Source organism: Geospiza fortis, unplaced genomic scaffold (genome assembly GCF_000277835.1).
Source record: "Geospiza fortis unplaced genomic scaffold, GeoFor_1.0 scaffold78, whole genome shotgun sequence".
Lineage (NCBI taxonomy): Eukaryota > Metazoa > Chordata > Aves > Passeriformes > Thraupidae > Geospiza > Geospiza fortis.
Window position 1 is genome coordinate 2,272,986 of NW_005054339.1, and position 22,994 is coordinate 2,295,979.

The window sequence follows — 22,994 nt, forward strand, 5'->3', positions numbered from 1 at the left end:
CAAGGCATTAATATCCATCAAAGGTACTTTGATACACACAGTAACAAACAGGACTTTGAAGAGTGGTGGTAGTAATACAAGCTCCCACACAGCCAGAGCTGTGCCCAACAGCCATGACATAATTCTCACTAAATATGTGCCATTCTCCCTGGATCTTCTGTTACCATCTCTGTGGGCTTATCCCTGGAGCACAAACTCTGAATTGTAGTTATCTCAAACTACACTGACGCACCTGCTTGTTGCAATGCAGAAGGTTCCTCCATACTTACATTTCCCCTGCCGTAGCACGGGCTGGAAAATCCCCCAGGGCATGGCATGCAGTCTGGACCAAAGAACCCTTTGCAGCATCCAGGTTTCTGAAAAAAGAGCAAAATTGATAAAGTATGACATGACTTAACAAGAATTTCCTGGAGTACTCCTGTGCTCATAATTCTCAAATTCTGGTCCTTGTCTCTGCCGTGAAGGGAAACAGAATGTTGTATTTAGCATCTGTGTTTCTTAGGAGCTCCTGCACCTAAATTATTTTTCAACAATGACCCTGTTCCTGCTCACAGCCAATTCTTCTCAGAACTAATCATTATTTTCTGCTTACTCTGTGACTTCAACACAGGGGACGCATGTTTTTTATGAACTTTTAAGTCTTTAATAGCACTGGCCCACTCACTTTTACTTTATCCTTGCCCAGAACTGCATTCCTGTGGAGGGATGTAGCAGTCCTGGGTTGCAGGCCTTGTCATGACTGACCAAAGGAAGAACAATCATAATACAAACAATCAGCAGTATTTAATGAAACACCCACAAATCATTACTTACAGTTGGCACTGTGAGAGCTCAGGAGCTGCACACAAGCATGAGGTCCATAAATTCACTAAGAGAGACTTTCCTGAACCATCTGACAGTGGTTCATAAACAGGATGCAATCACTTCACAGCTTATAGCACTTTCTCTGTGCTCAGCTTCCTCTGGGAGAAATGCTAAAGCTGGCAAACTCCAGTTAACACTACACAATCATGGCTTCCTACAGCTTGGCAGGTCACAGGGATGCCTTATTTTATTTATTTGTTGCACTCAGGTTTAACTGAGCTGCCTTCTAACAGCTGCAGTAGGACAAAAGCAGGTAGCTCATTCTCCTGGACAAAAAGCAGGTAGCTCGTTTATGTGATGTCCTGGGGACAGCTTTCCTTCTGCTCCCATCCAGCCCCCTGACTCAGAGTCAGAGCTGCTCCTGGTGAATGAGAAAGGGCAGAGCTGAGCTCTCCCAGAGGGAATGTGTTCCTCCATCCCACTCACCGTGATGGTTTGATTGCAGTACCTGGCACACCCCTTCTTCAGGACATTCAGGCCTTGTGGATCATGGATGTAAACACATTCCTTGGGGGACAGCGTTGGTTCCTGCACAAATAAAACAAGCCACCAGCACTGTCACCTTCCCTTTGGCTCTCTTTGCTGCAGAGAGCAGCTGTGCCTATCTCTGAGCTGGGGAAGTTCACTGAGGAGCCAAAGTGAGCAGCACACACTTGTGGCAGGCCTAGGATGGACCAAGGCACACGGTGGCCTCCTCCTGTTCCCAAGAGTCCCCAAGCCTGAGCCAAGGTGCTGCCCTTTAGTTCTAACAATAGTACTTGTGATAAGGGAGAGAGCAAGCACAGGGGAAGGAAGGGAGGGAGAGGACACAAGGGGAGATAAGGGCAGCAGGGAGGAGAAACAGAGGGTAAGAAAGAGGGGAGGAAAGAGAGAGGAGGGGGATAGGGGAGGAGGGAGGGAGAGTGGGGAATAGAAGGACTAAGGAAAGAATTAGACAGTGAGGGAGGGAAGGAAAAAGACAAAGGTGAAATGAAGACAGGAAGATATAAGAGGAAGGGTTGCAAGTAATATTGGAACAATTCTCAGTGACCTGTCTTGGAGTTGGGCACAGGTAGAACTGGGCCCCAGGTGATTCTGACTTTGCCAGCCTCAGTCAGAGAGGAAAATGAGCAGCTGGTGATTTTGCAGATCTCTGCTTCAGACATCCATGCTGAGACAGCATTAGGAAGTTCTTCTGAAAGTCAGACCTCTCAGAGGACGCTCAAGAGTTTAAGAGTGGTGAACACCTCTCTGGCTTTCACAAACAACATCTTGGGTCTGGCCTTCACATTGCCATTTCCTGGAACTTGCTGTTCTGCTAACCTCAGCACAGGATAACTCAAACAGCAGCACTCCTCCTTCCTCCACCTTCAGCTAGCTCTGCTCCTCTCTGAATCAACAGGGAACACAGGCCAGGAACAAACTGTTTCTCACCCTCTGCAGAGCAGAAAGGTTGTTGTGATTCTCTGGCTGTGATATAGGCAGAGGCAGTACTGGATGGTACTTGTGGAATCAGGTTTGCTTCTGAGACTCTGGAGCAGCTGGCAAACCTTGCATGTGGGCAGGAAAGCTCTGCCTGAGGCAGAGTAGAAGTGATAAAAGCTGCAAGTCTACAAGTTCATTTAGACCAGAATTTCTCACCATGCTCCACATTGATTCAGCAAGCAGACTCCAGAATAGGAGAGTGCACAGAGCAGTGAGTGGGCAAGAATCTGGGATCACAAAGCTTGGATACATACCCCCAAACAAGCCTCTCTGCTGGCTGCCTTTCCTGCTCCCCATTTATTTGAAAGTGGCTTGAGTTAGAAAGTGACAGTGTGCCTGTTTGTTATTATGCAAAGAAATTACAGAAATAACTACAAATATTTACCATTTCCTTGCTGCCAGGTGGGCAAATGCTGTTGTTGAGGGCCTCACAATCCACACAAGTGCCCTGTTAAGAAAAGAAGAGGCAAAAATGTAATCTTCTCAAATGAAACCCTTCCCCATGCCAAGAATGCTACAGAGCTACTGTTCCCAGTACATATATCCAAAACCTCACAACATCTATCTGAAATATTTAACTACTATTAGTTTCCATGCTCTGAAATGAGCCAAGTTTATCACTTAAATGAAATCTCTTATGTGTCTCAAGCAGATGCTTGCATCTGCCTGGAGCTGGGTCTGTCTGCACTCTCTGAGTTTCTCTGCCAGGCATCCTGATAGGCTGGAAATCTTTGGGAATCCAAGCAACTTTGGGAATCCAAGCAGCAAGCCTCACTGAATCAGCAAGTTATGTGGGCACTGTGGCCCCTTGGGATTCACTGTGTCTCTCCAAACCCAAATTCAGAGTCATCTTCTTTCCTCAGTAACCTACCAATGATCAAACTGGGGAGCAAGCCCCTCAGCTAAGGTGTATGAAATGCTTTGTGTGAGAATACTGCACAGCATTTGTAGGTCCTGCTGCTGAATGTCTGCTTCCTGTCCAGGCTACAGGACACCAGTGGGACAGAGGTGGGAACAAAGCACTGTCAGCTGAGTTAGCAACTCTAGTGGGAAGAAGATCATATAAAGGAAAAGGCAAATGTATTTTGGAATCCAAGGTAGGATGGGGGCATGGAAAGAGCAACAACCTACAATAAACATTTGCTGATTAGCAGGAAAGCAGTGCCAAGTGCAAGCAGAAGAAATGCTGACAGTGCTGCCAAAGTTCACACCAGGGGAACTCTCAGACAGACCACCTTTCCCCAAATGCAGTTTACACAGCCTGCTTTTGGCCCTCCCGGTGAGTGTGGGGTGCACAGCAAGCACCAGCTGTGCTTGAGCATGAAAAGTGGAGGAGCTGACTTACCATCACAATCTTATGTTGCTCTTCATTGCATCTGTGAGGCAAAATGGGAATGATTGAAGGGGGGATGAAGATGCCATCCAAAGTATGAATAATACCATTTGAAGCCACAATGTTTCGCATTTTTAAGGGGATCCCTGATTCATCCATCAGAATTCTTCCCTGATGCAGAAACACAATTTTAGCCCGTTAGACAGGATCAACTACACAAAGCCAATGTGGGAAACAGATGATTCACAGCATCAAGGGCAACCACACAAATGGTCAAGACTCCTAGTCAAGTCACAGATTGAATAAGAAGCAAAATAATTCAATTATCTCATTTAACTCTAGGTTTTTAAGCAGAGGAGGAAGCAGAGATTGGCTGAAAACACATTGTTCACAACCACGTCCAGACTTTCTCCTAGCACGGAAGGGTTTGCCTCAGAGGGTTTTGATTCACACTTACATCTGCACTAATGTTGATGGTAAGTATCTGGTTAGCCATTGTAACAATGTGTGGCATCATTATCAGTTGCTCTACAGTCACCTGAAATAAAACACAAGGGGGTGGTACCATGAAAAATGACCATGAAAAGGGTCATTTCAGTGTAGCTTACAGAATCCTTCCATGATTCCTGCCACTTGAGAAACTTCTGAAGGGGACTTCACGTTTACATTTCATGAAATACCATAAAAACAAGCAATGGGTCAGAGGGTAATCCAGGACTTTGTGTGAACTGTTTGCAGAACCACAAACACAGCAGCTGCCTTGGTTTTCATTCCTTGTTTAGGTAACTGTCCAGCACTACTGAAATCAAGTCCCACTAGCAGTCTCTTGCTAATACAGCTGCAAGTAGGGTCAGACTAATAATGGTTTTTTCTAGGATATATTCAATAAACAACGAAAGTTCAGCCAGAAGCATAATAGAGAACATATTTTGACTGAAAAAATAAGCTCTAAGGCAGAAAAAAAAAGTAAATTCCAGCTTCTGTACTTAAAAATGTAATTATTTGAGTAGAGAGTTCTGAGAATGAGGACAATTCTTATTTTTGTGTCCTGCAGCAAAATCTGCTGGACAATATTTTCATTGTAAAGGCCATCCAACTAGGGAGCACCAACACTCCAGAAAACTCGGAGTTCCTTCATGGAGAGAGAGCACAGCTGTCCCTTTTGGCAACTCATTTCATGGCAAACATTTGCCTCATCAGATCCTGCAGAGTCACATCTCTGCTCCTCCGGGGGAAGCCCAAGAAGCAGCAACTGAAGTCATCAACACTGTGACCTCTATGCCAGACAAAAGAGTTGCTAAGGGGTTGGTCTGAAGGAGGTCTGGGGTCAGAGCTGCCTGCCTTACCGCTGCTGAAGTGTAGATGTGATGTTTCACCAGTTCCTGAAGCTTATTGATGCCCTAAGAAAAGAAGAGAATACGAGAAATAGACACCCCTTCAATGCTCAGGAGGAAGAGGAGGCAACTACATTTTCTTCTAATCAGAGATTGACAATGCCAGTGCTTATAGCAGTGAATTCACTTGGTGAGTAAGTTCCTTCATTTTCCCCTGCCCAAAGCTGGGGTGAGGAATGAAAGTCAAACACCAGAATTAAGTAATCTGGCTAACCTGTAAGCTCCATCAGCCCCCACTTCTCTCCTAGAGCCTTACAGAAACAAAGACATGGTTTAGCCACCCCCAGGAAGAACAACTTTCAGCAATGACCAGATCCACTGCACAAAGTCATTCCAGCACAGCCCAGTGCAGCTCAGCCAGCACAGGATGTCTTACAGTACTATGAGCTCCCACCTCTGTGAAAAGATAAATGAGCCTTCCATCTCTCAGCCTATCCACAGCATCATTGCTGGGTACAAACACAGTGAAGGGGCCTGGTCCATCCAGTATTGCAGGCAGGCCACAGTTCTGCAAAAGCAACGGAAGATTTCATCATGGATCTAACATGGATTACTGAGGGGGGTCCAGCAGAAGTGAGAGGAAATATTAAACAGCTCACTAAAGGCAGAGCTGTTGTAAAGTAAAATGTGCAAGAGGCAACTGGACACCAGGGACAGGTGTATGACAGAACAGAAGTGTAAGTGCCACAAAACCACAGCTGGGACAAGGAAGACACTGGTGGGAGCGCAGCAAATATGAACAAGGGAATTCTGGGCTAATGCTCCCTGTATGCTTTAAACACACAGAGACTCAACTGTGGTCAAGAACTAAACATGCTTTGGAAAACAGCTCTGCAGGGACAAGGGGAAGATGGGAAAGAGGCATGTACCCTTGCTGCTTGTGTCAGATCCCCTACAAATGTGAAAACTCTAATATTTTCCATTACATTTGCTTAGGTAAAATAAGACAATGAAAATCAAAAATAACACAGAATAAAATATCCAGAAGGAAAGCTGAACCACTGAGATGTATTTAAATGCTTTTCAAAAATCCCCCCAAATCAGCAGAAGGCTTTGTATAGCAGCAATACCACAGCTTCCTGGGCAGATACAAACTTGCTTACCTCCAGTATTGTTTCAAATCTACTGAAAATCTCCATTGAGGCAAGGATCTCACCAATGGTTTTCTGCAAGAAGATACAAAGAGGAAAAACATGGCTGGGGCTGAAGCCAGGCCTGAGCACATACTGGAATGCCAAGCTTGTGGTTTGCATGTAAAGATCTACAGGAGACCATCATCCTCAAAGAGATGGGCACAATCCAATGATTATTTGTTCTCATTTAACACACAGACAACTTTTTGATTAATTTCAAAATGCACTACAGACCAATTAAAGAAAATCTTTGTTTGATTTTTATGTGAAAAATGCTTTTCAATACTAGTCCTGTAAGATACATATTCTGTAAGATACAGCAGCAGAAAAGCTCATTTGCTGATTTTATTCATGAAAGTAGAGTTCTTTTCTCATCCAAGCACTGTAAAAGCATCATTGCAAGATTTTTATCTGGCTTATGCAGTACTATTAGCTACTTTTAAAGGTATTTTAATAATACCTAACAGGCCTAATTGGAAATGAAAACAAAATAAATAGCCTTTTCCCTTTAAAACAAAACCTCACTGATTTGGAAGATTCATGATGAAAATTGCTTTTTAAAAAGTGTTCATTCTCCTGCTCCATAAAAGAAAATAAATATGAATGCTTCTGTACCTGTGGGTTTCTGAGGTTGTCAGGGGTGGTTTTTTTCCTGAGGCTGTTGACAATATGTATGATGCCATTGGCTGCTGGGAGGTTTGATTGCAAGATGTTGTACAGTTCCCCTGGCAGATCTTGATACCGGAAAGATTTTATGTATGTCTGGGTGATAATAAAAATAAAAATAAAAATAAAAATTTATTTACTTGTGGCACATCTGTGTTACCATGATACAGCTATAAATCAGTCCTTATGGCTCAGCAAGGGGAAGGCACAGCCAGAGTTACTCTTGAAAAAATAAATGTAAGGGATGGCCTGGGTGTAAGACAAGCACCCCACCCTATTGAGTTTGGGTGACATTTTGATCCCGAGTGGTACTTTCAAGTCTTAATACAGAAAAATGACCTCATCTGGGACACCCTGCTCCAGAATGAAGTTTGAGTGTGAGCAGTGCTTGATCACAGCTCTGGATTACAAAAGGATGCCCTGACCACCACATAGCTGATTTGGAGGCAATCCTGGAAGTACAGCCTTGACCGCAGCTTTTATTGGCTCATTGTGCCTACAGGGAGTATGCATAACAAAGCCAGAGCAGTCAGGCTCACTGAATTACGAGGCAGGTGTCTGGTCCCTCCACTTTGTATGGATCCATGCCCTGCAGCCTGGTGTGGGAGGGTGTCCCAAGGTTAACCTGCAAAGCAAGCATCCAAGCCTTGGTGCTGCAGCCCTGATTTAAGCTGTGCTTTCCTGTGCCCTTCATTTTACCATGTGCATTTTGAATTGCTCCTCCCTGCCCTAAACTTCAGTTCATATCACTGAGGACTCAGTCTGAAACAAAGGAAGGGGAGTGCAGACTTCCCAGATCAAAAAGATCCTAAGTAAACAAACAGGAAAGAATTTTTAAAGGAGCATTGACACATTTAGTTCGGATTCCCCTGCTCCCAGTAGTGCTTTGTCCTTTTGATGTATTATGACCTAGACCTCAAGGCCAAGGCTGGATCCTCAGAGAGGAAACACAGGGCTCTCTCCCTTGGCCACCTGTGGGCTTGCAGGAAAGGTCCAGGATGGAGAGAGAGAGCAGTGGATACTGGAAAATGTGAGTCAATTGGAAAAGGAAAAAAGAGCCTTCCACGTCAGAACACAACAATGAAAACTTCTTTGCTAGGAGGACTAAGAAAAATATAATGGAGAGGAAAAGAGAAACTAGGAGAGGAAATATTCATCATGTGTCTGTGTCCAAGCACACAAACTCCAAGGGAGCATTCAGTCTGAAGAGAGACTTTGTTGCCTCTTCCACATCAGCCACATGGATATTGTAGCTGCTGATGGGGTAGGGAAGAGGTCTCTTCTCCGGAACATTATGCATATAGAGAGCATGGAAAGACCATTCACATGTCAGATTCTTGGTTGTCTGTGAGACAGGAGATGTGGTTGCTTGGTGTGTCTGGTCTTTAATCACCTTGCTTTAGACTACACAAAGGAGCTTCTTGTTTTGATCACAGAAAAAGGTTTTCTGGTGAAGAAAGCCCATCAAGGAGACCATGCTCAAGCTCCAGCCTGTCCTATGTGAAAACAGTGCCCCAGGCCTTCAGGAGTTCCTCACCTGGCTAGTGAATGTCAGCTGATGTCCTGACAAGGTCCACATAGTCTTGGCTTTTATCATGTCTTCTATCAAGTGCAGACCAGGAACAATGTGCATTCTGCACAACTGCTCAGCAGCCGTGTCCTTTGGGGAGGAAAGCCCACATAAAAAAGAAAAATGACATGTTCTTTCAAAAACTTCATTTACCACAACACCCACCACCTTTCTCCCAGCTAATACACACAGAGAAATTCTTAGCATACAAGACTGAGACAATTCCTCTTCATTTTGATTCACTGGAGTAGCACTCTGGCAAAAACTCTCCCATTTTTCTGCACATCCAAGAGGGAGACTGATTAACCTGCAAATGACTTTAGAGGAATCCCCTGGACAGAAACCAATTGGACTTGGACAAATTAAAAATTATCCTTGCATGCTGCAGATTATAAAATTTGCTGACGTTCCCCAAGTGCAATCTTTGCCTGTGCTGGACCATGCAGGTGGTCCAATCTGCTGAAATTACATTTAGCTTCTTCCTTTCTTCTCTGGGTTTACCATCACTGCTGTTTTTTAGAACAATCTTCAGTCAACACTGATTTAGGTAGAACTGATCCTTGGAGGAACAGGTCAATAGGTAACTTGGGGGCCTTTCCTGATATATTTTCTATGGATCCAGAAGTTAGTATTTTTAACCATAGTTTGAGATTCCAATACTTTGGTGTAATACTTGGCCCCTTTAGAAAATCACACCCTCAGATAGTAAAAAGCCACTTTAAGTTTTAAGAACAGTCATACATAAGAGTGACTTTCCTGACATTAAAAACAAACAAAAAAACCTCTGTCAGTATTGAAGAAAGAAATAGAGTTTTTAAAAATAATGTGAGGGATGTAACCTCCTCTATAAGGCTACAACTTAACCAGACAATGAAAAGTATTCCCAAGAGATATTTCTATAAATAGTGCATGCCAAAGTTCCTCTCTTGTGTCAATCAGTTTTTACAGGCTGCAGAGCTGAAGCAGGAAAGGAACTTTAAGACAAAAATTTGCTAAAACCAAGAAAACTTACATTGAATTCCATTCTATCAAGAATGGGAAGAAGGGATGGTACAAAGACTGTGAATGGCCCATATTTAGTCAGCAATGTTGAGCACCCAGAAGCTGTAAAAAGAGGGGCAGTGTGAAGTAGTTAGGCACACTGTGGTTAGTTTAACCACAGCAATAAATATTCCTCTTGTTAACAGCACAATTCAATCTACATAGTATCAGCCTGGTGCAAGCAACAAGTATTCATTTACAAGGAAGCAGAGGGAGTTTGGCACTGCTACCCTGTCCCCAGCTTGCTCCATCCCCCAAGCAAAATAAAAAAGCATTTACCAAACATTTTCTTGGCGACGTTTAGCTTCCTTATAAACCTTCCTCGCAAATTCTGCTGATTTATCTCACCCAAGAGATCTTTATAGCAGCTTCTCCCATCTCCAATCTCCCCTTCTTTGCACACACAGCTATGAGGCAAGGATGAAACATAACAAACCATTGTAAACCAGTTTGCAGCACATTCAACAATTGCCAAGTAGAACAACATGTCAGTATCTACACTTGAAAGAACAATCCCAGTTCTCACATCATAGAATCATAGGATGGTTTGGGTGGGAAGGAACCTTAAAGATCACCTAGTTCCAACCCCCCTGCCATGGGCAGGGACATCTTCCACTAGACCAGGTTGCTCAGGGCCCCACCCAACTTGGCCTTGAACTCTTCCAGGGATGCTGAGTAACTTCTGCCTAAATTGAGTGACAGGAAAAAGAGTCACATTTCTGCCAGGAAAGCCAATTTGTATATCTACCCAAAGAGAATGGAAATGTATCTTTCTCAGATACAAACAACATAAGGATTGTCTGCTCTAAAGTTCAGAGTACAGATTGCCACAATATAATTATTGACACCTTTTTAATTAGATATTTAGTCAGCTGTAGTAATTTCAGCATCCAAAAATCTGAGGTAATGCATAAAACCCACAGGCTAAGTGATGATCTATCAAACAGCTCCTGTGTGACCCCTTGGCTGCAGTGAGAAGCCAGCCCAAGCACACCAGGTAGCTACAGTTCATCTGGAGCTCACTGAGGGGCTCAAACAGGTTAATGACTTTTCCAGAAAAGCTTATCTACATGTGAAAATCTCTGTCCTGGTTCACACGGGTTTGCAGTCATCACTCAGAGACTACCAAAGCTGTTTTTTCCCGTTTGGGCTTTGTCCAAGTATCAGCTCTGCTCTTTCTGTGTCAGCCATGCAAAGACATGTGACACAGGGGAGGAATTTGACTCCACTCCAGCCTCAGAGGGCTCAGTGCCAGCTGCTGGGGAACAGATCTGTAAGGCAGGGACTGCACTGAACACTGTGTCCTGCACCGTGCTAGCACATCTTCAGAAAGGGAAGACACTGTGTTTCAGTCTTGGCCTGGAGCACACAATGAGCAAGTGGATGCTAATAGTTTTAACAGCATTGGAGAAGGAAAGATCAAGGAGATAGGATTGCTGTTTCCCTCTTCAGTGTCTCAGAGAAACTCTACCTTTTCTTGAAAATTCTCAGGGAGGCTTTTTCTGGTGTTTGAGAAGCCATTATGCAAAAATGATCCTCTATCCAGCCATATTTTCCATCTAATGGGTACAAACTGGTAGGTGTTTTGCTCCAAAGGACTATGTGAGGCCTGGTATTTCCTCACCCAACTTACCCCTTCTCTGTCACTCTGCAACTCTAATTTATTTATTGCTTACAGACCCAACTGGGAGAAGAGACAAAGTCTTATTCCTCATTATCAAATATGTGCAAATGTGAGCAAACAACCACACATCTCCCTTTTAATGATTGATTATTAACTTCTACCACCACTAGCTTGGGGAGCTACACCTCCAGCTCACATCAAAGAAGACTTTGCCACCGCAGATTTAAAGCATTTTGTGACCCATGTGCAATAATTTACAATGACTGATGTCAAACTCTACTTTCAGTAGGTTTGGTACAAACAGGTTCTTCTCAAAGGGTGACTCTGGCCTGTACTCCTGAGATCACCCTCCATTTCTTCAAAATTCAGCTCATCCAAACCAAGTTTCCATTCTAGCTGCAGAATAAGCTCCTTCATTTGCAGTTTTCAAAGTGGCTTACCTAGGAGTCCCCTGGGAGTTAATTTCACACGTGGCGGTCACGTCGCAGAAGTACTGCCGGCAGTCGCTGGGAAATGCCGAACACTCGGATGAAGGAGGTCTCCTACTCATGCCAGGCTTGCAAACACACGTTGCCTAAGGGAAGGCAACACAGTGATCACAGAGCTGCACTCACCATCTTTTACCCTGTGAGTTATCCTACAAAAGAGCTGCCTGGTTTCCCTTTGCAAAATCTCAGGTGAGGAGAGCAGATTTGACCAACACATTCATCAGTTCATGTGAAGATCTTCTCCCTTGGCCAATTTTGTTTGTTATTGCCCTTACCTCTCCTGGACGTCTGTAAACACAAGTTGTAGAGTTTTCTGGGCAGCCTCCATTGCTGTCAGCACAAGGGTTGATGGGCTGGCAAATCTTTCCATCTCCTTGAAATCCTTCTTTGCAGGTACATTCATATGTACGAGATCCAAGAACTTTGCATACAGCAAAGGGGGAACATGGAGAAGGAGCACAAGGATCCTGAGCTGCAATTAAAGATATTAGAGGTGAGCAGAACCAAACTTCTGTTTTCAAAACAGCACTTAATTCAGCACAGCACATTGCAAGGAATGGAAAGAATGGAGCATAAGGAATTTGTACTGTTAAACTTCTAAAATTTCACAGGGAAATGAAATCATTCCAGACAGCAGACATTTGGGGGTTTTTATTCTGAGGAATTTGGATGACACATTTTTCATGTTGCTTCAGTAACAGAAGTGTGAGTGACAGAGGATGCTTGGATTGGTTCTGAATTTGCATCATATCTGAGGATACAGAAACTGCAGTTTGGTCAGCAAAGCCTGTAAAGACCCAGTGAAAACATCTACCATAGCTAGCTCATCACATGCATCTTATCAACGTTCTTTTAAGGAAACCAATTCAAAACCTTAAATTTGAAATCAGTGAAGAACTCCTTGGACTCCACACCTTATTATTTTAACTGGTTCAGACTCACCAACATCCTGCTGTCACTACTTAGTGCATAATTATAAGTGAGTTCTGGATGGAACTTGCAACTTTAATTCACTTTTTGCTTTTATGACCAAGTGAGAGGAGAGCCAAAAGCTTAGCCTTTAATCTTATGGGTATTCCTGAAAAAAATGGGTTTTTGACCTCTGCAGTGAAGTGGGCATTGTGTTCACAGTAACCAAACCCCTCTGCAGACAGCAGTGTGACAGGATTTTTCCAAACAGGACCATTTAGGGTGACAGAGAAGTTTCTCACCTTGGCAAGTGCTGCCCTGTTTTCTGTAGCCCAGCTTGCAGTCACACAGGGCTGTGCCGTCCCTCACCACACACTCGCTGTTGGCCTCGCACGTCACACCTTTGCAAAGGGGGAGCTCTGCAGTCACACAGCAAAGAGAGTTTCCCTTTGAGCATGTAGGGCACTGGTAGGAGATATAATTCACCTTACACAGTATCTGGGAATAAAGGCAAACATGGTTTCCGAGGACCCCAAGCTGGCACAAAAGCCAGAGGATATGAGCAGTGCAGGCAGCTCTAAGTTCCTGGCAGCCTAGGTAGTCAGGCCCTCCAAGGCTGAGAGAAGAGATCTAGCTGGTGTCCAGAGAAAGAACAGAGGCATACAGAGATGGTACATCCTAACCCCTGTCACAAAGCGGGGAGTAGACCCCAGCTCTTCCCTCTATCTTGATCTTCAATGCTCAAATCATCTTTCCTCTACATTCCCAACCTATTCAGTGCCACCCTGCCCCTTTAGGAACAGCCAAGCCCATACCATAGGGCTGCTCTCCCAGCCCCTCTGCAGGTACCAGTGTGTTTACCTTGGTCACACCTGGGGCCTGTGTAGCCTCCATGGCACGTGCAGCTCCCGTTCCCAGCGACGCCGCTGTTGCATTCCCCGTGCACACAGTCACACTCTGCAAGGGAAGTACAGACAAAGCTTCAGCCCTTTGGCTGCCAGGCAATGCACAGGGCTCCAGGAACACACTGGCCAGCTGCCCTGGCACTTGGCATCCTGATTTCCCACCAATAATCCACTAGCTCCTTTGAAAATATGACCATGCCAGTCAGAGCTTTGAGGGGGTAAATTGCATGTCCTGGACTCAAGAAGATGAGGTAAGAGCAGCCCCGAATGCAAGACCAGACCAGCTTTTCAAGTGTGTGTTTTAACACATGGGCACAACCTCCAAGATCACACCTATCTCATCTGTGTGGACACAAGGAAGCAGGAGCTAGACAAAGAGGGCTCTTGTAACAACCAGGCTGCACTGCCACAATTCACTTCCCAAAGTGCCATACATGAGAGGCAGCACAGTGTGTAATCATTTTTTTATAGAGGAAGGAAGGAAAAAGCTGGGAGACAAGTGGAGCTGTTATAGGAGTCTGAAAAACAGTTGGGAAGCGAGTGTGGGTTGTTTTAGGGATGTAGGTAATGGCCTGGCTAGAAAGAAAGAGGAAAGTGGGACAGCCTGGGTAAGGGGGGAGAGAGAGATTTACAACAGGAAAAATGACTGTTTGAGTGAGATACTGAGGATTATTTATTTAGTGGGACAGTGCAGAAGGGCACAAAGACAAAATGCCCAGACACCGCTATTGAACACTGCCAGCTCTCTGTCACCTTCCCCCTTTCCAGCACCTTCCTCACTCAATCTCTTCCTCCTCCTTCCTTTCTTGTTTTCAGTTATTTTTGTGGAGGTTTCACTTGAATGACTTGTTCTTACCTGACTGACAGTCTGGGCCAAAACGATTTTCATCCCGGCAGTTCTGGCAGCCATAGCCACTGTATTGCTCCTAGAAGGGCCCCAAAATGAGTCAGGTATTATTCTTCTGTATCATTCTATTGTTTCACACACCATTATAGTTTAAAGTCTCTCCCCATTTTTGATTTTCTGTGATATCTGAAGCAAGACAGTGAAGAAAACTGATCTGCTCAATGCTCCAGTACTAACCAGCCCCCGTGGCAAAGGAGATTCCAGTGTAAGCTGACACACAGAGGGCATGCAAATGCCAGGAAACTCTGCTGGGCACTGAGCAAATAATGTCCTAATTAGAGACAGACAGGAAAGTTCCAGCTGCATCTTGATATCTCTCTGAAAAAGGAATCTGGAGGTCATTGATACCAGTGGGATTTTTTACACTGAATTTACAGGGCTCAGGGACTTTCAGCATACATTTTAGTTGATATAAGGTGTCTTTGAGTTAAATCCAAAATCAACTTTTCTCAAACACGAGTCCAAGAGGTAGGATTTGAGCTGTTAATTAAGGGTGTTGTAAAAATACACAGTTCATCAGGGAAAGTTTCAAGTCTAACACTGATTCATTACCCTATACATTTTAGCAGCACTGCTCAATTCAACTCAATTCAATTGTTTATACTTAGGTTGTACTAAGTCTGGAGTAGTAAAGAAAAAAGAAAAAAATATCTGCCCTAAATTCTTTCTCATATCTCCTGTTTTTCCTGAGAGAGGGAGCCTCTGCCTACCTGGGTACAGCTCATTAACAGCCAAGTGTCTCAGGGCTTCTTACAGCCATAGACAGATACAATTATTTCAACTGATCAGGGGTTAAATTAATGCAATTCTTTCCTTATTTCACCCTTGAGATTCTTCCCATCTCCACACCATCACCAACAGTGTTTTAGTGCTGTTGCTGACAACAGCAATGCTGCAGGAAAACCACAGACACTGATGCTGGGATGAGAGGAGCTGCAAATGCCTTCCAGGCAGAAGGGCAGCCTACACCCAGAGCTCCTGCACAGACACACACAAACAACTCCCTCTGACAAAGCACATCACCCTCAGAGAAAATCATGCCCTCACCTTGCAGATGCAGGTCCCATTCTGCTGTATACCATCCAAACACCTCCCGTGGCCATTGCAGGGATTTTCAGAGCCACCAGGACACTCTAGCAGGTAAGAGACAGGACAGATGAGATTAAATTGAACAACCAACACCTTCCCATCTCCTCCTGCCCCAGGTATTCCAGCTGTACAAAACAAAGGCCAATTCACCTGCAAATTATCCAGCATGCCTAACACTGGCCTAGAGGTGAAAGGTCTAAGGAAAAGTCCCAACAAGCCCCAACTAACTTTCAACGAAGGCACTGAAACATTTTTTGAGGTTGGGCCACTGCTGCCAGCAGCACTGAGAGGTGAGGGCAGTTCCGGAACTAGGAACAGACAGGAGCCTGCTTTGCAAAGACACCGAGCATTTTCAGCTCTCCTTGACTTCATGGAGAGCTGGAAGTGTGCCCAGAAAAACAGGGTCTCCACTTCTTTAGAGTGGAGTACCTCCAAATCCTGAGGACTATTTCTGATAATTCTGAAATCTGTGATTTCTCACAGAATAGTTCCTTATTCAAAGCTGGCATGAGAACAGGCTCAAGCACTCAAACAGTCTCCTATTTTCTGCAGAACTGGAGGAGACCTTTCCATATTCTGTCAGTCAAACATGTGAGAAATGTTCAGCTTCGTAGGTCTTGATTTTGGATTTTTGAGACAAGACAAAACAAATTCTCATTACTTGGCATAAATCTGAGTGGGAGTTCTGTGATTGTTATTTTCACCTTGGGTTGGAATTGCTAAGTATTTTCTGTGGCTGAACAGCTGACTGACTCCAGACTATAGAGCAGCACACGTGGCACACGCGCTGCAGACAAGAGGGATATCAGAAAGATCTTCCTCTTCCTTTGGAAACTTTTGCAAAGAGGAACAAAAACATCCCTTTCCAGAAGTTTATTTTTATAGAAGAGACAAAAGGAAGTTCCACCGCAGGAGGTTATGTTATGTGTTAAATGTAAGGGGATTCAACTCATCTGGAGCAAAGAGATTATGCGCTGAACAGACAGATATGCTCCCAGACAAATAATGGAGACTGTGTGAGTGTTCAAAGAATAATGAAAAATAATCACCTCAGTATATATTTAATGCCTCCTATTAAAACTGGTTTGACCTGTTCAACAGCTGGAGGTTGTCGTAAAAAACCCCAAAACTTACCATAGCACTCTGTACCCCAGAATCCTGGACAGCATTTTCTCTCCTCAATTTCCTTCTGACACACGCGATGGCACCCTGGCAGGGAAAGGGTATTTTCTCCTAACTTGACAGAGTATCTTAAAAAGAATAATCCAAGATTATTATTATACCTCAAACCAAACACAGACCCGCTGGAGGGTTTCTAGGCAATCCCACTGCAGTGCCCTGAGCTCTGAAGGGAAGGCAGGGCCCTCATCCCCTGTTCCATGCAGACACACAAGAGGTTTCACTCCAGTTATGTCTTCTCTAAAGAGACTCATTGATTTGAGCCTCAGAGATTGGTTAGAAGAAACCTGTCTGGGACTGGGCATGAGACGGGATCTTGCATCAGGAATGAAACTTTGGGTGCTGAAGGGTTAAACAGCACAGGAAAAAAGGTAGGATTTCCAGAGTGACTCAGCATTCAACTTCACATCTAAAATAAGTTTGAAAGAACAAAATCTCTTTTCAGGACTCATCCCTTTATGTCTTTTACTGAAGACTCCAGATCAAGATGCTATAAATTTAGATTTAATAGCCATATTATTCACAGATTCTCTATTAAATCTTAGACAAATGCCTTAAATCCCCCAAGGAAGCATCTTCTTTTCAGCCCATCATCCCTCCCCTCTACACACAGGGTGAGTCCTTGGTGGCAGCGCCTCTTGTTCTGCACGTACACAGTACAAAACTATTCTTGGGTCTGTCCAACAACCACCACAAGAGTAGATAACACTCAGAAAAGCTGCATAGACTCACATTATTCTTACACTTCATTTTATTTTTGGCACCACATCCTTCCCAAAAGGAACTTGGAAATTGTCTAATAGCATTGCTGCTTTGGCTTCATCTGACTCCTGTGTGTGTGCAAAAACTGCCATAAACTGCAAAACTGTCACCACTATTTTTAAAGTATTTTGAGAGAATCAGAGAAAGAGCAGACAATGGGGTTTTGTATTAGCAGTTAACATTCTCTGCTGAATACATACACAAACAATAATCTATAGTGTTTCATTTTACAAAAGCCTCCTAGTAAATTCAGCTTTCCTTCATTCTTTTCCTACCTGCCAAGCTCAACAGAGTATGAGCAAGGAACACATGAACAAGCAATTGTCATAAAGTGAAATAGGAAGGTTAAAAGTTCAGAGGATTATTGCTGGAAGCTGGGAGGATATACAAGGGGAACTATCATTAATTTTTTTTCTTAACAAGCCACTAAGGAATTCTGGGTCTGAAACAGGTTTTTATGCTAGACAGACCTCTGTTTAAATTGCTACAGCAGGATTAACAAACTCGGGTTATTTGGGGCAAGTTAAGAGGTTATTGTCATTTAATTTGTTCTGTGTATACAGAACCTGCCCAGCCAAAAGTCTATGGCATTTGTAGAGAGACAAAAGCAACAATAATAGGGGCCATAAACCCATCTGAAACAGAACTCCAGGGACTTTTACAGCTCAAAACCACGTATGTGTTCTCCTGAAGAGCACACTGCTTCCTGCTAGAAGGGCTGCACCAAAAGCATAACACAGTTAGGAAACAGGCCTTACCTGCAGTCCCTCACCCCTGGTCTTTGGGTGGTCCTTAACCAGCCTCTTGGACACAACATTTTAGGCACTGCAGCACAAGAAGTACACGCTGTATTCAAGGTGAACGTCGTCTTGACATTACATCGCATGGATTTTAACTTAAAAAAAAAAAAAAACAGCACAGAAATGGCCCCAGATTAAATTGTTATCCCAGGCACTTATCTTGCCAATCTTGGAATATCTTTATCAAGTTGCACCATTAGTTAGATATCACTGGGGAGGGCAGTGGCCAGTGCAGCACATTCTCCCATGGACTAAACCCTCCTGCCAAGGTGCTGCATGCTTGGGTCCACTGGATCTCAGCTAGAAGCAACAGGACAGATCACAGCTATCCTATCCTTCCCCTATGACCCACAGCAAAATTTCTAACCATTTCTAAAATAACCACAACTCTGCATTGCTAATTTCAGCTGATCTTTTACAAGCATGTGATAGTGGTGTGTGAGGACAACCCCTAAATTAATAACTCTTGCCAGAAGACACTGAATTAAAAGGCAACACAGCATTTATCTTTTCCATGCCACTGATAAAATCCAGTTCATTGCTGTTCCCTGGATCTGCAGAGCTGGCTGTGTTAGTTCAGTCTATTTCCCAGAGCCAGGAGCTGCTCACAGAAATATTTCTCATGGCAACTGCCTGTGAGAAGGCACAGGGAGGTGGATGAAAAGGAAAGGTGCTCTGCACCTCTCTGAACTCCTTGATGCTTTGACCTCAGGTGAGAAGGACTCCATAAACATTGGCATGAAGATCAGGTAGGACACTTGGATATACCACATGGCTGGTGAATAAATCAGTAGGTCCTTCCACCCAACCAGAATGACTTTAGGGGTTTGGTTTTCCTCGCAGGGCTTTCCTCCACCCCTGCACAACCTTGTTTTTCCAACTAAAACACAGATAACAAAGTACAGCCTCAAGAGTGAATGATCATCATCACACGCCAACCTGTCATTAAAACTTGTGATTTTGCTCCAAAAGCATTTCCTTGAATTTCTAAACTTCTGGAAACAAGCAACTGCATGGAAACCTCATTGGTAATTTTGAAAAAAGACTGTATTTGCCACTGCTGATGACAGAGAAAAGCTGGGAAGCATGAGCTGTGTATGCCCCAGAAGGTCATTGACTGGAAAAAACCCAGAGCTCATCTCAGCTCTGCTTCTACAGGCATTGTATTTTCTAAAAATAAAAACATTATATCAAATTTTGGGAGAGGCCTTGATCTGGAATTTTGAAGCCAATCCTGAACAATGCTGCTAATGCAGCAGCCCTCCTGTCCCCAGAACTCCTTGTTTTGGATTCCCATCAGCAATCTCAGCTTTGCTTCCTCTGAACTTAAGCCCAAATACATACATTTGCCTCAAGGCAAGGCAGGAAGCCCATGGCTTCCCATCAGTTATCAAGAGCTCAGGAAGGCCCTCCCAGATGATAGGCAGCAGACCCTGTCAGGAAAACCTCCTGAGAGATAACCCTCAACTCTCAAGTCCACAGAAACACATCCCTGGAATATTTCCTGACTCTTTCACTCTGACTGGAGCTGTTGAGCTTTTGCTCATGTTTATGGATCTACCTTCTGCAGCCATACATGCAAGAATGCTGCCCGGTGAAGGAAATTATTTCTGTGGCTGTGGTTGCCCTTCCCATGGATATTACCTTCTAGCTGTGCTTCTGAGGCTTTCCTACCATACAGCAACCTCCAGTTCCCCTGGCAGCAGAATCCCCAAAACCACTTATGTCAAGGACTCCCTTGCAGTATAAAGAGCTCAAAACCAATCTGAGATCCACCAACTCCATCTCTCCTGTGAGCACCAGCTCACCAGCTTTACTGATATTATCCAGTGGAACAGAGATCAGCTTTGCTGTTCCTTATGCACAGAGCAGGCAGAGGAGATTTCCCATTTTTCATGGAGCAAAGCAGGGAAGAAGACAAACAATATGGATGAACAAACAAGGTGCTGCCTCCAGAGCACTCTGCCTCTAAAGACCAGCAGGGCCATCGATGGGGTCACCATCTGATTGGATTTCAAATGAGGACTCCAGATTAAAGCTGGCCTTTTGAAAGGAGCCAGTTGAAGACAGGAACATGGGTCTCACAGAGCAGACAGCTCCTGCCTTTTTGGTTTTACCAAATCCCAGCATTAGCCTTTCCTGAGACAATGCCTCAGAAAAAGGAGTGGGAAGATGCCTGAGTAATAAATACAAATGTGGACTCCTTCCTGTGAGTTGGAATTATGCCACAAACCTCTACCAGGTATCTGAGCCATCCTATCTGTATCAAAAAGACCACTAAACAGTAGAGCACAAAACACTAAATTAAAATTCTCCAACCTTCTATTTCATCTCTACTTTCAGGCATCAGACACAGCTGGGCCATTAAATGTGTTCTCTGTCACGGTGGTGCAGGAAGACACCATTACTCATGCATTATTCTATCTCCCTTCTCTTTCCTTCATCAATGTGGCTCCATTTCTCAATGGAAATGAAGAGTGGGAGAGATGGATGTCTGCCATTCCTCCCTGCTGGCGTGTTTAATTACTTGCAGACCTCTAAGACAAGACAGTTATTGTGGAATCCCCCCTACCCTACTGGGACACTTGCTAGGCTTAGGCAGCTTTCCAGTAAGACCTTCCCCTTTTTATAAGGAATATGCTTATGTCAGCAGCAACAGGCAGGAGGAAAGAGGAAGAAAACAGCTGAGTGGAAAACTATTAAAAAAAATATTTCCCTTCTAATTTGAGTGACAGAACTGATGAAGCAGCCATTTTCTGGAGAGTTTTGCGTCTTAGGAAAGCAGAAGAGGGAATCAAGGGACATAAATGCAACAGTCTGGATACTCAAATTCTGGAAAGGATGGAAGACAGACAGAAGTTTGAGTCAGAAGTGGCTCCTGGGGCACAGCCTCACGGGAAACAATGATGCACTGCTCCCTTGGGCTTATCTTTGACTGCTGTTCCTAAGAGCAAAGCCACTGGAAAGGAAGCAGCAAGAGGGAATATCTGTCCCTGTGATGCAGCAGTGCTGCCTGGTGACAGTCACTGTTCTGATCAGGTGATGTTGTGAGCCTGGACTGGGTCACAGTTTGTGTACAGAGGAACAGAAAAGGAGGACTGATGCTCTCAAACATCTCCAAAATGAAGTTTTTAAAGCAGAAGACATCCAGCTGTAGCCAAAAGAAGTTAAGAGCCAGGGTGCCTCTGTCTTCCAGGCTGTGCTGTGCTCTCTCCCTGCACTCAAATGCTTGTGCAAGAGCTACCACTGTTCTCTGCACTCAGCTGAGACACATAGAAGCTTCTGGATGCTGCAGTGTTTCCTTCCCTCCTCTCTGAACAGATGTCCCTCACTTCTCAAGTGCTCATTTCTCATACTCCACCTCAAGAGAATAAGCTGGGAACTATTTTGTAAGGGCTAGTTTCATTCCTCTCATTTTCATTCTTTATCTTTTCCTCCCAAACCATAACACAAATCCTTCTGCATGGTAAAAATCTCAAGGAAGAAAGAAAAACATATTTGGACGTCAGTGCTTGGCTCCAACAATCCTGGGAGCCAGTTCTGGAAATAGCCATTATCTAATGAATCACCAAGTTTCCAGGGCATTTGTCCTTTACAAAACAGAGCTGTGGACACATGCTCGAGTCATTATAGTCATGAACCTCCCCAAGTAGTTCTCAGTAACACTTGAGCTGAACAGAGCAGCAGCTCCTGGACACACAAACTCTTCACACTTGTTCAAGGAAGACACTTTGTAACCTGAAGATGAACAATTAAGCTCAGAGATCACAAAACATGAGATTTACTGTTGCCCTGGGTTTCCCAGCTTCTCAGCTGCAGAGCACTGGGAACATGAGGATGCTGAGCCACTCTCCTCATTTCCCACCTGACTTCATTCCTCCTCCAGCACAGCCTGGGATTGGCCTCCTCCCAGCAAAAAACTTCCATGGTTCTCACATCTGCTGCATCTTCCCCAGCCCATAGCAAGAGGTATAAAAAACCAAATCAGACTAACAGTCACTGTCATGTTTGAACCATTAAAGCTGAGCCCTGAGGTCACATCACTGAAAAACAAGCAGCACACAATCTATCTCCTCTCTCAATGGCCTCTGTGAGCCAAGAAAAGCCTCCTGTGGAATCACAGCACTTTTATTCCAATCAGATCCAATGGGTTCTCCAAACTGCCAGAGAAAGCTTCATTAGATCCTCATTTTTCCTTATCTCCCATTATAACCTTGCAAATATTTCTGCTCTTTCCCCATAGAGGGAATTTTTGAGGAAAAAAACCTGTAAGTAAAGTGCTCCAGAGGTGATTCAAAACATTTAACTTCTCTGTAAGTGGGTACTCACTACCTAATAATGTAACTGTTTCATGCCAAGCCAGACTCCTCAGTGATCACAGAGATCAACAGTGTCTCCACGTAGAGAGACCTACATCTCCACTTACAGCAGCTGAAGACATAAGCCCATGCCTCTGAACACAATCTGAAACCCATCTGCCTGGAACCCACATCTCCAGGCAGATGAAATCCACCCCTAGAAACACTTCATGTTTGTGCTCAAGTCACCATAATGGTCCTACAAGCCTTCCCAGTATTCATTTATGGCCCTCTCATGAGAGAGTCTATACAGAAGCTTCCATCCAAAGGTCTGACACTGAAGCATCTTTCCAGTCCTCTGGCTTTTTCTAAATCAAATCCTTAAGACTCACAGGTCTGTCGACTCCCCACAAGGCCCTGCTGTGTCATTCAAGACAAGACAACCCTACACAGGGTGTTTCCCCTCCCCAGGGAATTTCCAAATGCCCCCCACAACTCTGGGCTTAGCAGGCAAGTTCACTCCTCCAACAGCAGGACACGAGGAAGGGGATGGCAGGAGACAATATAA

At 44.2% G+C, this 22,994-nt stretch overlaps 1 protein-coding gene across 1 annotated transcript in view; it reads right to left on the reverse strand.

Annotated features, from left to right (window-relative positions):
• Positions 1-22,994, reverse strand: part of STAB1 (stabilin 1) — a 51,378-nt gene that overhangs the window by 27,517 nt on the left and 867 nt on the right. The window contains exons 2-21 of the mRNA XM_031058235.1: positions 18,087-18,223; positions 16,522-16,637; positions 15,346-15,431; positions 14,248-14,317; positions 13,348-13,443; positions 12,789-12,905; positions 11,853-12,049; positions 11,530-11,663; positions 9,745-9,872; positions 9,437-9,528; positions 8,392-8,514; positions 6,804-6,950; positions 6,159-6,221; positions 5,450-5,563; positions 5,008-5,061; positions 4,119-4,199; positions 3,674-3,832; positions 2,714-2,776; positions 1,291-1,392; positions 270-356 (exon numbers count right to left, since the gene is read on the reverse strand). Coding sequence (XP_030914095.1) covers positions 270-356; positions 1,291-1,392; positions 2,714-2,776; positions 3,674-3,832; positions 4,119-4,199; positions 5,008-5,061; positions 5,450-5,563; positions 6,159-6,221; positions 6,804-6,950; positions 8,392-8,514; positions 9,437-9,528; positions 9,745-9,872; positions 11,530-11,663; positions 11,853-12,049; positions 12,789-12,905; positions 13,348-13,443; positions 14,248-14,317; positions 15,346-15,431; positions 16,522-16,637; positions 18,087-18,223 — 2,166 coding nt within the window. The remainder of the gene's footprint in view (positions 1-269; positions 357-1,290; positions 1,393-2,713; positions 2,777-3,673; positions 3,833-4,118; positions 4,200-5,007; positions 5,062-5,449; positions 5,564-6,158; positions 6,222-6,803; positions 6,951-8,391; positions 8,515-9,436; positions 9,529-9,744; positions 9,873-11,529; positions 11,664-11,852; positions 12,050-12,788; positions 12,906-13,347; positions 13,444-14,247; positions 14,318-15,345; positions 15,432-16,521; positions 16,638-18,086; positions 18,224-22,994) is intronic.